At 47.6% G+C, this 14,051-nt stretch overlaps 1 protein-coding gene across 2 annotated transcripts; it reads left to right on the top strand.

Moving 5' to 3' along the window:
* The first annotated feature begins 1,631 nt into the window (after positions 1-1,631).
* Positions 1,632-13,614, top strand: LOC139767232 (uncharacterized). 2 transcript variants are annotated; one of them, XM_071696384.1, is made up of 3 exons: positions 1,632-1,769; positions 11,833-11,997; positions 12,293-13,614. In XM_071696384.1, the coding sequence occupies exons 2-3, from the start codon at positions 11,833-11,835 to the stop codon at positions 12,833-12,835; spliced, it is 708 nt and encodes a 235-aa protein (XP_071552485.1). In that variant the 5' UTR covers positions 1,632-1,769; the 3' UTR covers positions 12,836-13,614. The 2 variants fall into 2 exon arrangements, with proteins under 2 accessions (XP_071552485.1, XP_071552479.1); XM_071696378.1 differs by lacking the exon at positions 1,632-1,769 and adding an exon at positions 10,891-11,038.
* Positions 13,615-14,051: the final 437 nt, after the last annotated feature.

Genomic DNA, 14,051 nt, shown 5'->3' with positions numbered 1-14,051 from the left:
GTCATGTCCACTCTCAGATATCTAGAGCATTTCACTTCCTCGCAAGTTTTCTCTATGCAAAAACATCCCACCTAACCTGTCCCTCATCCCTGCTGAACCTGATAACCTTGCTTTAATTCACACTTACTCTCAACTATCTCCTTTTCCAGATATATATCACAAAATGCCCTCCAGCAACAAAGATTTGAACGTCGTACTATTTATTTGGTAGTTGGGTACACTAACCACAGTGCCAGTATACCCAACTACCACACAAATGGCACGGGGGTAGAAATTCTTGCTGTTGGAGGGTATCATATGTTCTGTGAAACTGCACGTTCATTGGCGCGCGCACACACACACACAGACACACACACACACACACACACACACACACACACACACACACACACACACACACGAACACCTGAGGAACCCCGATTAATTTCTGACCTTCTTTTCCTTTTACTTCTTTCCTTCTCCCGAGATGGCCTTGACTGGGGCACGTTATGACCGTGTCATGTGGGTCACACACACACACACACACACACACACACACACACACACACACACATACACAGGACCTGTCTCTACGAGCACCAAAGCACCAACAGCTCAAGGCTGCACAAATTCCAGCGGCAGGGAAATGTAGACTCCTTTGGGGTGAGTTCTTCGACAAGACTGTACTGCCAGTGATACAGCCTCGCCAAAGGCGACTGTTCACTCTCACTGTAAGTAACCTCGTGCAGGCGGATACAGAAAGATGAAGACACAATAGAATATTACGAAAAAAAAAATCATTTTCCAGGACGAGTACGACTCCCCTGATGTGTGTGTGTGTGTGTGTGTGTGTGTGTGTGTGTGTGTGTGTGTGTGTCACAGGCCACACAGAGTCTTCTGGTATTGCTAACTCAGATGACAACAAAAAATACCCAGCAAAGCCTTTTAAAAATCATTCATTATATCTTGATACATTCCTAAGTGTAGTATCCTTTATCTATAATAATCCCGGGATCAGGTTCATTCACCTCAAAAATTCTAAATTTTGTTCTCACTTCAGTAACGACAGCGTAGTCTTGGGCTATGAACCCTCTTTGCATTCATATCCCGTGTGTATGTGTGTGTGTGTGTGCGCGCGCGCGAGCAATTTATTCATCTTATTAGTTTTTTCTGTAAACAATATTCTTTATTGTACAAAGAACAGTATATTATATATATATATATATATATATATATATATATATATATATATATATATATATATATATATATATATATATATATATATATATATATATATATATACAGATAGATAGATAGATAGATAGATAGATAGATAGATAGATATAGATAGATAGATACAGATAGATAGATAGATAGATAGATAGATAGATAGATAGAGAGATAGACAGATAAATAGACAGATAAACAGATAACAGGTGAGCCGCAGTAGCGTTTTCTGCAACATGTGTGTGTCGGTTGGGTGAGCCGAGTCGAGAAGACCTGTGGCACTCTCAGGTGCCAACTCGCTAATACCATCTCCTCATTGGTCATGGCAAACTACCCAGATGATTGGACGCCCATGACCATAATGGCCGCACGTTAATAAAGGACAATTCCTCTGCCACCTCCGTCATACGTTAACGAAGAGAAAGTCACTCACGAAAAAGAACGAAGGAAACCCGTCCCGCCACCGGTCGGGGTGACTCAACACCGGCGAGTATATAAAGCAGCAGAGTTTACCTGTGGACACCATTCGCATCCCTCCATCCCAACCTGAACACAGCAAGGTAAGCCAGGGCTCTTGAACTCGTGGCACACACATACACACACGCCTGTTGACGCCTGTTGAAACCCTTCACAATACGTACAGTGCTTCGAGACGGTTCGTACCAGCGGCAACTGCTCGCAATGTCTTTGGAAACAACTGGAAGTGTCTGTTGGTTACAGAGAGGATCACGACCCCTGACAGTTCGGCACGGTCTTGTTCTGGGTCTCTCAATTCAAGACGAGTTTGAGGAATATTACATCGAGATCACACTCTAAATTTTCATACATACGCCAACGATGGATTCTTGGACGGACGTAAATAACTTAGATATCTTTATAACAAGTACGGACCAAGGAGCTTGTGTGTATTCCTCAGGACAACGGGAAGACAAGCCATGCCAGTTAAGTGAGTCGGGCAAACAAGTCCATCCCTGATATGTATATAGGATCAGCCAGCTTCGTGTTGCGAACTCTAGTAAGGCAAAGCCTCGTGATCCTATTCTTAAAATAAAACTTAAAGATTCATTTTTAAGTTGTTGATGAGGTCTTAGACTGGCTCCTGCCGAGGCGAGACGCGCCCGATCAGTGTGTGCGATGTTGCAGCCAGCTGACCCACAGCTCTCCCATCACACTCACTACGCCCCTCTCAGGCTTTCTGTTCGCTGTATCAGTGAAGCGGTGACCTCTGCCTCTCACAACTGTTCCCCAGACTGGCCCTTATGTAGAGGTTTCATTCTGTCGTTGCCATAATGTTCACTGGCAATATTTTGAATACCTTTCGTTAAACCTACGTTCTGATGAGAGTTAACAGTGTCCACACTGCCATTCATGACCCATGTGCCATGGTGGAGGTTTAGGTGACGCCACACACCGTCCTCTGTATAATTGTCCAACGCAAATCGTCAGTTCGATGACAATCATCAAATCAAAATCGTTCTCCTCTAAGTCCTGTTATCATATAGAATTTCTCTCACCTGAACACACTCCCCGTGGCTCTCAACAGAAGGTGAAAAGATCATATACATTTATACAGAGCAAGAATAGCCTGCAATTCTGAGTCGACGTTTACAGCAACATTGCCGGAAATGTATACTCAAAATTCATAGCTGTACAACATACTTTATAAACGCAAGTGATCATTATTCGCACGTAAATGAGAACCACAGGAAATATCATCGCCCACAATCCACAATGCGAACATGATATACTACACAACAATGTTAGTAACTCAACAATCACAGTCTGGGGGGGGAGGAAGGGAGGGACGTACTGGTGCCCACCTCAAATGATTATCCAACCGTGAACGTCCCGACCGATCTGAGGAGACTTCACCGCAGCTGAGATAGTTATCCTAACGTTACAGACCCCAAGACAATAATGTTACTTGCTTTTTCCTACAGATTATTTTTCTACACAGGACTTGTTTCTGCGGACGTCCTGCATTTTAACTCTCTGCTCGAGAACTGGTTCATATACGGACTTAAGTATTTATGAGTGATGAAAAAGAAACAAATAACTAGAATTGAAAAATGTTTCCTCGATTTCGAAATCTCTCTCTCTCTCTCTCTCTCTCTCTCTCTCTCTCTCTCTCTCTCTCTCTCTCTCTCTCTCTCTCTCTCTCTCTCTCTCTCTCTCTCTCTCTCTCCCACACACACACACACACACACACACACTAAACTCAGCAACCAACGAGTTCTTGACGTACGTCGCCCGCCCACACCAGGGTTCCCCCAGCCAGCCCCGCGAGCCCTTTCTCCGGCAACCGGATACCGTCACCGGTCATGTAGTGTTGGGACCGCTCTGTATCAACAGGCCCGCTCACAGTACCGGCCTGGTCGACTGAGACATGACTTTCGACAGCAGATGATGAAAGTGTTCTTATCATTTTAAAGACATTATTCATTGTACGGATATTTATAGATAATGAGCGAAGACTTCTTATGAAATTATTACGAGACAAACAGTACATTTGGCAGCTTAATGTAAGGTAACAAAACGAGAAAGGGGAAAACGTAAGATAAAAGAGCTTTAACTGAAATATGTCACTTAAGATAATGTTATTTGTGTTTAGTTAGAATGTTCGAGAGCAAATGTCGGGTACGATACTTTTTCCTGCTTTAGGCTCCCGTGTCTTCGTCCCACCTCCACACACCAAGACTTTTCTCTGTAACTAAAAAAAATGATGGACGTGTCCGTCAGCAGTGGCCGGCCAGGTGTTGCGTCTGGCCTCACGAGGATCTGGTGGGTCGGAGTGGCTGCCGTTGCTGGCACTCAGCCGAGCTGTGTTCTGCCCAGCCGCCCTACCTGTTTTTTGCTACCGTTGAAAGTAAAAGGGAAACGATGATCGTAAATCTGATGTTGGGTGTATAGGGGGATGGGGCTTAGGAGCACGGGTCAGGCATAGGGAGAATCTACTCTCTAGTTATACAGAAACACGAGACGAACGAGCCACCAGGAGAGACGTTTGTGCCTGGGGCTTTGTTAATAAAACGATGGTCGCTGACGACGAAGCTTTCCGCAGCGATGCTTGATAAAGGCTACGTGATGCCTGAATAGCCTACCCTTGGTTAAACTCTTAAGCAAGACCACTTAACCATGTCTGTTCGGCCATTAGGTCAAAGGCCAGGCCATCATACACGGGAGTCATCCCGTCATGGGCAAGATGGTTGGTGTGGAAGACGAAGGAAGACCATGAGAGTCGCAACACGACCCCTGATACAGCCAGCCGGAAACCCAGGTCTAGATTTCGATAAATCACCATCGATCTCGCGTAGTGCCGGACGAGTGAAGGGGAGTAAGCCAGTTCGCCATGATCACTCCTGGTTCCCCAGCGGAACTATTCTTATTAATGACACATGAAAATTAACGTAATATGAACATGCCGTACATCTTAGCTGGATGGTGTGAGGCGGCAGAGGCTGATGCACAGGAATTGGGCAGCTGCTGGCCTGCCCCCACCAATACTCTCCTTCACCCGACCCGGGGCAACACTGCCTCATCCCATCCAGGACCACCCTACCCCGCCCGGGGCCACAAGCCTCCCCTCCTTACCAAGGCTTTCCTCCTGATAACACGAGGAGTAACGGGACGTTGTGCGTCACCGAATTCTTTTGTTTAGGATACTGTTGTTTATATATATATATATATATATATATATATATATATATATATATATATATATATATATATATATATATATATATATATATATGGAGCGTAGCCTTGAAGTTGTAAAAGCCCCTTAACTTTAGAGGAGCTGAGGTTGTGTAATTAAGGTTGTTATACCCTCAAGTCATTCTTGCTAGCAGAGCTATTTTCCTATACCTTCTCGCTCTGTTTCTTCTCTTCCTTCCTTTGAATCATCTCTTCCTCACCTCATGTTGCTATGTACTTTTTTTCATTTCTTTTTCTAGTTTAAAGTACAATTTGATTCATCTAATTCCCTTGGTAAGTCGTCTAATTCCCTTGGTGATAAACGTCCTAGTTTCCGCAACGCTTGGCCACCTGCTTCCTGTTGTGCCCGGGGTCTGACACAGTAGCATTGGAAGCCAAGCGGTCGTGGGTTAGTCTGTTTGTTTCAACGTTTGGCGTCACTTTGTGGGACAAATGACCATTACTCCAGTGGGTCATCGCGAGGCTTGACAATGGCTGGTGGTGACATCTTGCGTCGACCACATCATCAGTCATAGGTAGTCATGGGTGAGGAGGGTCTTGGCACCAGCATCATTTGTCATCAGTCGTTTTCAGGAGACGAACAACATCTGATGTAGTGTTGGCAGCAGGTGACGTCTCCTGCCTCACGTCCGCCATGACTGATCATCATCAGCAGTACAGACGTCCTTATCAGCTCAGGAAGCCTGGTGTTACATCTATTTCTTGACTAACATTTCTCTACAATCTCTCACACGTCTTATCAGTCACATAATACAAGACACGTCAGGCAGGGCTCCTCCAGGTTTCGATAAAACGTCTGCAGTGTGTCATGTATATATTTTTTTTTTCAAGTGATGAGATATATAGAGACAGAGAGGCATACAGAGATATATGACATGTGAGACAGGGGGAATGTACCCGAGGAACGATGCCAGCCTGCAGGTAGCCCCTGGGGTAACCCTGGTCCACACAAGTGCTCTACACATGAATGAAACTTTCCTCAACACATCTCCTGCGTCATGCAACATTATGCAGCTCCCCTCCCTTCCCAAGCGAACCCCTCCCACTCAACACTCACGGTTGATGCAAGATGGGCGTGCATTGTGAGTGTAAGGGGCTGGGGGAGAATGGTCTCCATAACAATACACAGTAACGGATGTCTTGTCTGGTGAGAGGACTGGGAGTCACCTCACTGCTCACCCCACAACAGCCCTGGTACCTGGCTTTCCTCACGGCTCACCCCACCACATCCTTGATGCCTAGCTCACCTCACTGCTCACCCCACCACACCCCTGGTGTCTGGCTCATCTCACTCCTCACCCTGCCACACCCCTGATGCCTGGCTCAACTCACTCCTCGCCCCACCACACCCTTGGTGCCTGGCTCACCTCACTGTTCATCCCGCCACACCCCTGTTACCTGGCTCACCTCACCGCTCACCTCACCTATAAAACACCATATGCTTTACTGATACTTCATAATGTAACATGCATACAAATAATGTATCCACAATATCAGTCACATCATCTCAAGTCATTTTTCGCGTCATTCACACAAAACACAATCACCAACGCCACACGCACTACGCATGATAACTCTGCAGGTCCTGTACCCACATCCTATTCTTTTCTCCATCATCAACCTCTATTTATACACATCTGGCTTTTCATGGTGTCATTCTCGTCGATGTTTTTCCCCTCCTCGGCCGAGTTTCCTGTTTCCAGCATCTTATCTCCATCTCAGGTTTCCTCAACCCTTTCACAATTTGTCTCCCCTGAACATAATCTGATTGTCTCTCTCTGTGTACATCCTGTGTTGTGCTGACCACCATCTGATGTGTCACACAACATGTATCACACAACGTAACTCGTACAACATATCTCATGCAGCATATCTCACAACATGACTCACACAACATATTTCACACAACAAGTCTCACACAACATACCTCACACAACATATCTCACACAACATATCTCACACAACATATCTCACACAACAAGTCTCACACAACATACCTCACACAACATATCTCACACAACATATCTCACACAACATATCTCACACAACAAGTCTCACACAACATATCTCACACAACATATCTCGCACAACATATCTCGCACACCATATCTCGCACAACATACCATACAACAAAACTTGACATGTCTCACGCAACGTCTTTCACTTCCCACATCACACACATCTCTCACAACATGTCTTCCACATCTCACACAACATGCCTCTCAGAACACGTCTCTCACAACATCCCTCTCACACCGCCTCAGTCAGTACGTTAGCAGTGATATGCTTCACGCAGATTATGTCACGTGGTATATCGGACATACCTCAGACAACATATCCGGAGAGGATTTCATAAGTGAGGAACTTTCGGTCAAGGTGTTGTAACAATGGCGTGTCATTACACGGGATGATACTCTACTGCTCCCATCACAAAGTCGTGCTCTAACCTCACCATATTGTTATATTTCTTACCACCGTGTCACACGCTGCTGCCATCACTACACCTGCCACCACTCTCTACCACCGTGTCACTCTGCCACCACTCTCTACCACCGTGTCACTCTGCCACCACTCTCTACTACCGTCTCACTCTGCCACCACTCTCTACCACCGTCTCACTCTGCCACCACTCTCTACCACCTCGATACTCTGCCACCACTCTCTACCACCGTGATACTCTGCCACCACTCTCTACCACCTCGAAACTCTGCCACCACTCTCTACCACCTCGATACTCTGCCACCACTCTCTACCACCTCGATACTCTGCCACCACTCTCTACCACCGTCTCACTCTGCCACCACTCTCTACCACCTCGATACTCTGCCACCACTCTCTACCACCGTGATACTCTGCCACCACTCTCTACCACCTCGAAACTCTGACACCACTCTCTACCACCTCGATACTCTGCCACCACTCTCTACCACTTCGATACTCTGCCACCACTCTCTACAACCGTGTCACTCTGCCAACACTATCACCGTATCACTCTGCTGCTACCAATGCACCTGCCACCACTCCCTACCACCGATTCACTCTGCTGGCACCACGGTGCATCCTTTGCCACCTTAGCCTACCACCGTGTCCGTCTGCTGCCATCACTTTACCATCCCTGCCATCACGCTCTCCAAGATCCTTCATACATTACCAACCCTTCCAACACCAGATTACCTCTCGTCCACTCATATGAATCATCCCAGGCTTCACTATCACTCCTATGAACCATCCCAACCCTCACCATCACTCCTATGAACCATCCCAACCATCACCATCACTCCTATGAACCATCCCAACCCTCACCATCACTCCTATGAACCATCCCAACCCTCACCATCACTCCTATGAACCATCCCAACCCTCACCATCACTCCTATGAACCATCCCAACCCTCACCATCACTCCTATGAACCATCCCAACCATCACCATCACTCCTATGAACCATCCCAACCATCACCATCACTCCTATGAACCATCCCAACCATCACCATCACTCCTATGAACCATCCCAACCATCACCATCACTCCTATGAACCATCCCAACCATCACCATCACTCCTATGAACCATCCCAGTCACCAACATCACTCCTATGAACCATCCCAACCATCACCATCACTCCTATGAACCATCCCAACCATCACCATCACTCCTATGAACCATCCCAGTCACCAACATCACTCCTATGAACCATCCCAACCATCACCATCACTCCTATGAACCATCCCAGTCACCAACATCACTCCTATGAACCATCCCAACCCTCACCATCACTCCTATGAACCATCCCAACCCTCACCATCACTCCTATGAACCATCCCAACCATCACCATCACTCCTATGAACCATCCCAACCCTCACCATCACTCCTATGAACCATCCCAACCATCACCATCACTCCTATGAACCATCCCAACCATCACCATCACTCCTATGAACCATCCCAACCATCACCATCACTCCTATGAACCATCCCAACCATCACCATCACTCCTATGAACCATCCCAACCATCACCATCACTCCTATGAACCATCCCAGTCACCAACATCACTCCTATGAACCATCCCAACCATCACCATCACTCCTATGAACCATCCCAACCATCACCATCACTCCTATGAACCATCCCAGTCACCAACATCACTCCTATGAACCATCCCAACCATCACCATCACTCCTATGAACCATCCCAGTCACCAACATCACTCCTATGAACCATCCCAACCATCACCATCACTCCTATGAACCATCCCAACCCTCACCATCACTCCTATGAACCATCCCAACCATCACCATCACTCCTATGAACCATCCCAACCATCACCATCACTCCTATGAACCATCCCAACCATCACCATCACTCCTATGAGCCATCCCAACCATCACCATCACTCCTATGAACCATCCCAACCATCACCATCACTCCTATGAACCATCCCAACCATCACCATCACTCCTATGAACCATCCCAGTCACCAACATCACTCCTATGAGCCATCCCAACCCTCACCATCACCTTTATGAACCATCCCAACTACCACCACCTCCCCTGTGAACCATCCCAGCCACCGCCACCACTCCTCCCTCCACCCACCAACACGACCACTAATGTACACATCCTAATCAGGCCAACACCTTTCCCTCGCCCCCGCCCACCGCCTCCCTTCAGGCCCACGCGGCTGCCAGGTGGTCATCATATGAACGCAATGCTACGTGCAATGATCCGGACGTGTTGCGAGGGGAGCCTGGTGATTGGAACTCTCTCTCTCTCTCTCTCTCTCTCTCTCTCTCTCTCTCTCTCTCTCTCTCTCTCACACACACACACATATTTCAACGGTCCTCCCAGCACCCGCTGTGGTCTCCTTTCTCCCAACAAAGGTCATCTGATCCATGAAAGTCGATCCTGCGCAATTCGAGCGCTTTCAAATCGCCCTCATTTTCTGCTGGAGTTCCGTCGGTTCATACCACAAGCATCATCGGACGATGAGGTGGCAGACAAGGCCCTTAACGACCCTAAACCTTCCTATCACCCTAACTACCACCACCATCATCTCCTCTATTCACGTCAAGTGATACTATACCTTTCAACTGACCCGGTGTAGCTTAGACATAAAGCAAAGCTGCTGCCCACCTCCGCCGGTCACACCATGCTAGTCCCACAGTGGCTCGCCCTCTTACCATATATGCCACACACACACACAAAAAAAAAAAAGTTCCGAGAGTGATAATTAGCAACTGGAGCGTTGGCGTTCACTGACAGCAGGAGGGTATAGAGCACACCGCAGCCGGACCTGCTAGGATTTATGACGCTCATACATCTACATGGATAACAAAGGCAGTCAACCATTACACAATGGGGCCAATGAAATGGTTAATCACACGAGTCCAATTGTGCAATGGACAGAAACCAGTATCAAGGCGACCACTGGCATATGGTAATGAAAATGTGCACCGTGAGAGCTCGGTCGGTGTCCCCGTGCAGCCCCGAGGTGGCTGGCTTATGTACCGTACACTGTCCTTGCCTGCCTTAACGTCTGCTCTCTCTCTCTCTCTCTCTCTCTCTCTCTCTCTCTCTCTCTCTCTCTCTCTCTCTCTCTCTCTCTCTCTCTCTCCATTGCTCCATCTTAGCTGGGCTACAGACGACCCGCCTCCGTGATCAGTGCTCCACCTCCTCTCCCACGGGAAGGTTACCGTCTAGACACAGACGCTATCCTGCTGAGGTAGCACAGTTACCTGTACCCCCAACACCCGCCCTGCTAGTAACCCCACTTCCCGCTCTACCTGTGCCCCACCTCCCGCCCTGAACTGTGCCCCACCTCCCGCCCTACCTGGGCACCACCTCCCGCCCTGCACCGTGCCCAGAAGAAGAAGCGTATCACTTTCCCCCGGGTCAACCTTGACACCTGGCTGGGGAATGGTTTTTACACCTCTTGCCTCCGCCGCCGACCCCTGCTGGTCCTTGCACTTCTCTCCTGCTGCACACGTGGCTACACCTGACATAGATTTTGCATAACAAACACCTTTCTTTCCTCACTTCATATTGTATATATCATTCCCCGGGGCAGATGGTGATGTCTGTGCGTCCTCTTCGTCGTCAACTTAATTATTCTTGTGTAAGTTTAGCTGTAAGCAGTGCCATGCATCTCATCATTCTATCCTTAAGACTTTTTTTCTATGTTCCGTTTCTAATTTACGAGGATTAAACAACTGTGAGTAACCGCGACGTCTTTTGAAATATATTTCAAGCTGGTTTGACGTTACCTACAAAGCATCATCTTTTCCTTCTTCAAGTTCTTTAATCAGTGGCCACAACACGAGTGTGGAGACACAGATCTCGTGTACAGTTCAGCTCTCCTTCACCTTGCGAGCACTTGGTCCCGCTGTGATGTGATGTCAGTCACCATCAATCGCATGATCACGAGTGAAGGATCCTCGAGCAGGACAGTACAACCACGGGGTTGGGTTACTTTTACCGTTAACCTGATCCTCAAGAACTACGCCATTATACCCAAGGGTCGTACCATTATGCCGATGTTCTAACATGTGAACTATTTCAATTAACTTCCCAACATCAACCATCAGTTTGTCTAAATAGTAACAAATACCCGAGCTGGGTATGGCCCGAGACCAGGCAAGAAATGGTTACCTTGCAACTTCGTAATATAACAGAACCAGAGCAAGTTATGGGAAGTGAGTGAGGAAGGTTACCTTCCCTACCATACACCGGCAGGAGTCTGCTGACCACACCAGGTTTATGGGTAAGTTTCCGGTCGTTCACCGGGTACGTGGGTGTTGGCCCGCCCCACCACGCACCTGATACCCAGTGTTTGCGTAATGCCCCTCCCATCCATTCCCCTGTATATATATACAAAGTGTTAGTGTGAACTGAGGTGAGGTATTGCTGCAGATGATGCGTGGAGTCCTACTGCTGGCGACCGTGGGTCTGTGCCTGGCCAGCGTGCCCTCCCCGAGCTACGGACCACCACCACCCCCTCCCGTCTACGGACCGCCGCCCGCCAAGTGCTACCCTGAGATCAGATACGTCACCCGCTACCAGACCCAGATCCAAAAGGCCAGTGTCATACAACGGAGAATGTATTGTGCTGATAAGTGTATTGATCCCTCACATGCTTTCCTTCTCACCGGAATTTCTTGTTAGACGTCTCACCCTGAACTTAAAGGTTCTTGCTTGATATATATCAACATCCTGTTCATTTTCCTACAGATGATCGGTGACGACTCTAAATACATCAAACTGATATCTAATTTCTGAGTTGAATTATAGAAATCCTTAGAGTCATCATCACACACATCATCACTGAGGCTGTCCATTTCATGTGTTGATCATTGTCACGTTGCTCCCACAGGTGCCAGTGTACACAACCGCTTACCAGACGCAGATAGTGCCTACCACCCTCTACCACACACAGTACCAGACCAAGTACCACACGCAGTACCAGACGGAGTACGTGCCTCAGTACGTCACAAGCACCCAGGTCCAACTGCAGTACGTCACCCAGACGCAGTACGTCACCCGCTACCAGACGTCGTACATCACCCACTACGTGACGGAGACTGCCTACAACACCCAGTACGTGACGGAGACTGCCTACCAGACCAAGTACGTCACCACCACGCAGGTGCAGTACGAGACCCAGGTGCAGTACACCCCACGCTACGTCACTAAAACCGAGTACGTCACGCAGACCGCCTACCGCACGCAGGTGGTGCCCCAGTACAGCACCATCGTCCAGACACAGCACCAGTACGTCACCTACTGCCCCCCGCCGCCCAAACCCACCTACGGCCCACCAGAACCCACCTACGGCCCACCAGAGCCCACCTACGGCCCACCCGAGCCCACCTACGGGCCCCCAGCTCCCCTGCCCACGCCCGGCTACGGATACTAAGTACCTGAAGTATAAGGGGGCAGCTGACACGCTGACGACACGCGCACTGTTCTGATGCTGAGGTCGCTGCCACATGTGGACGATGAAGCCAAGGTCACACGGCACAACCACCTGCGCTCTCTGGCACAACCCTGGACAACTTCACAACAACTGGTTATTCTCTAGTCTCACATCACAATACCAACCCCCCACTGACAGTATGGATTCCCTAGAGCTCCTATGAACCAAACCTGATCGTTTAAGGCGGCAGGTGCGTCACCCCTCACCAGAGAGGTCGACGAGGAGTAGTGTTCCCCCACACGACACAACAGCTGCGCTATCATCCTGGGTATGGCCCGAGACCAGGGTAGAACCTGGCCAGAAATGGTTACCTTGCGACTTCGTAATTTAACAGAAAGAGGGAATAACCATTCTCATATGTCAAACATTAACTCCCTTACTAGTTCATCATCATTCTCTAGTGTTTCCTCTTCGTAACACAACCCATTTATCTTATGTCTTCCTCCCTTATCGTCGGGTCTCCTGATAATTCCCTTATCGTCGGGTCTCCTGATAATTCCCTTATCGTCGGGTCTCCTGATAATTCCTTTATCGTCGGGTCTCCTGATAATTCCCTTATCGTCGGGTCTCCTGATAATTCTATCTTCAGTGTTATGTTCTTTCGCTACAAACATCCGAATTCCCTGAGGGGTCTCATCGTTCACGTTGTTGATTTACAGATGAATATTTAATTGTACTCTACGTTCTGTAGTTTATAGTAATAAAGTCCATATATGTAACTGGTATGTTGAATCCTCACAACCCAACACAAAGATCCCAGAGTTCGTCTCTTGGAAAAAAAAATGGAACAAGGCAACATTAAATAGATATTAAACTATTTAACAATATTTTTTTTTTTTCATACTATTCGCTATTTCCCGCGATAGCGAGGTAGCGTTAAGAACAGAGGACTGGGCCTTTGAGGGAATATCCTCACCTGGACCTCTCCTCTGTTCCTTCTTTTGGAAAAAAAAAAAAAAAAAAAAAAAAAAAAAAAACGAGAGGGGAGGATTTCCAGCCCCCCGCTCCCTTCCCTTTTAGTCGCCTTCTACGACACGCAGGGAATACGTGGGAAGTATTCTTTCTCCCCTATCCCCAGGGAATAAATTTAACAATATATATATATATATATATATATATATATATATATATATATATATATATATATATATATATA

Source organism: Panulirus ornatus, chromosome 4 (assembly GCF_036320965.1).
Source record: "Panulirus ornatus isolate Po-2019 chromosome 4, ASM3632096v1, whole genome shotgun sequence".
In the NCBI taxonomy this organism is placed as follows: domain Eukaryota; kingdom Metazoa; phylum Arthropoda; class Malacostraca; order Decapoda; family Palinuridae; genus Panulirus; species Panulirus ornatus.
Note: the sequence above shows the minus strand (reverse complement) of the source record. Positions and strands in the feature narration are given on the sequence as shown.

Excerpts from the sequence above, each read along its gene's own strand:
- LOC139767232 (XM_071696378.1), top strand. The coding sequence starts at position 10,991 with ATGGTGATGTCTGTGCGTCCTCTTCGTCGTCAACTTAATTATTCTTGT. Across the intron at positions 11,039-11,832 it reads GTCAACTTAATTATTCTTGT|ATGATGCGTGGAGTCCTACT; the intron begins GTAAGTTTAGCT and ends GTATTGCTGCAG. Across the intron at positions 11,998-12,292 it reads ACCAGACCCAGATCCAAAAG|GTGCCAGTGTACACAACCGC; the intron begins GCCAGTGTCATA and ends TTGCTCCCACAG.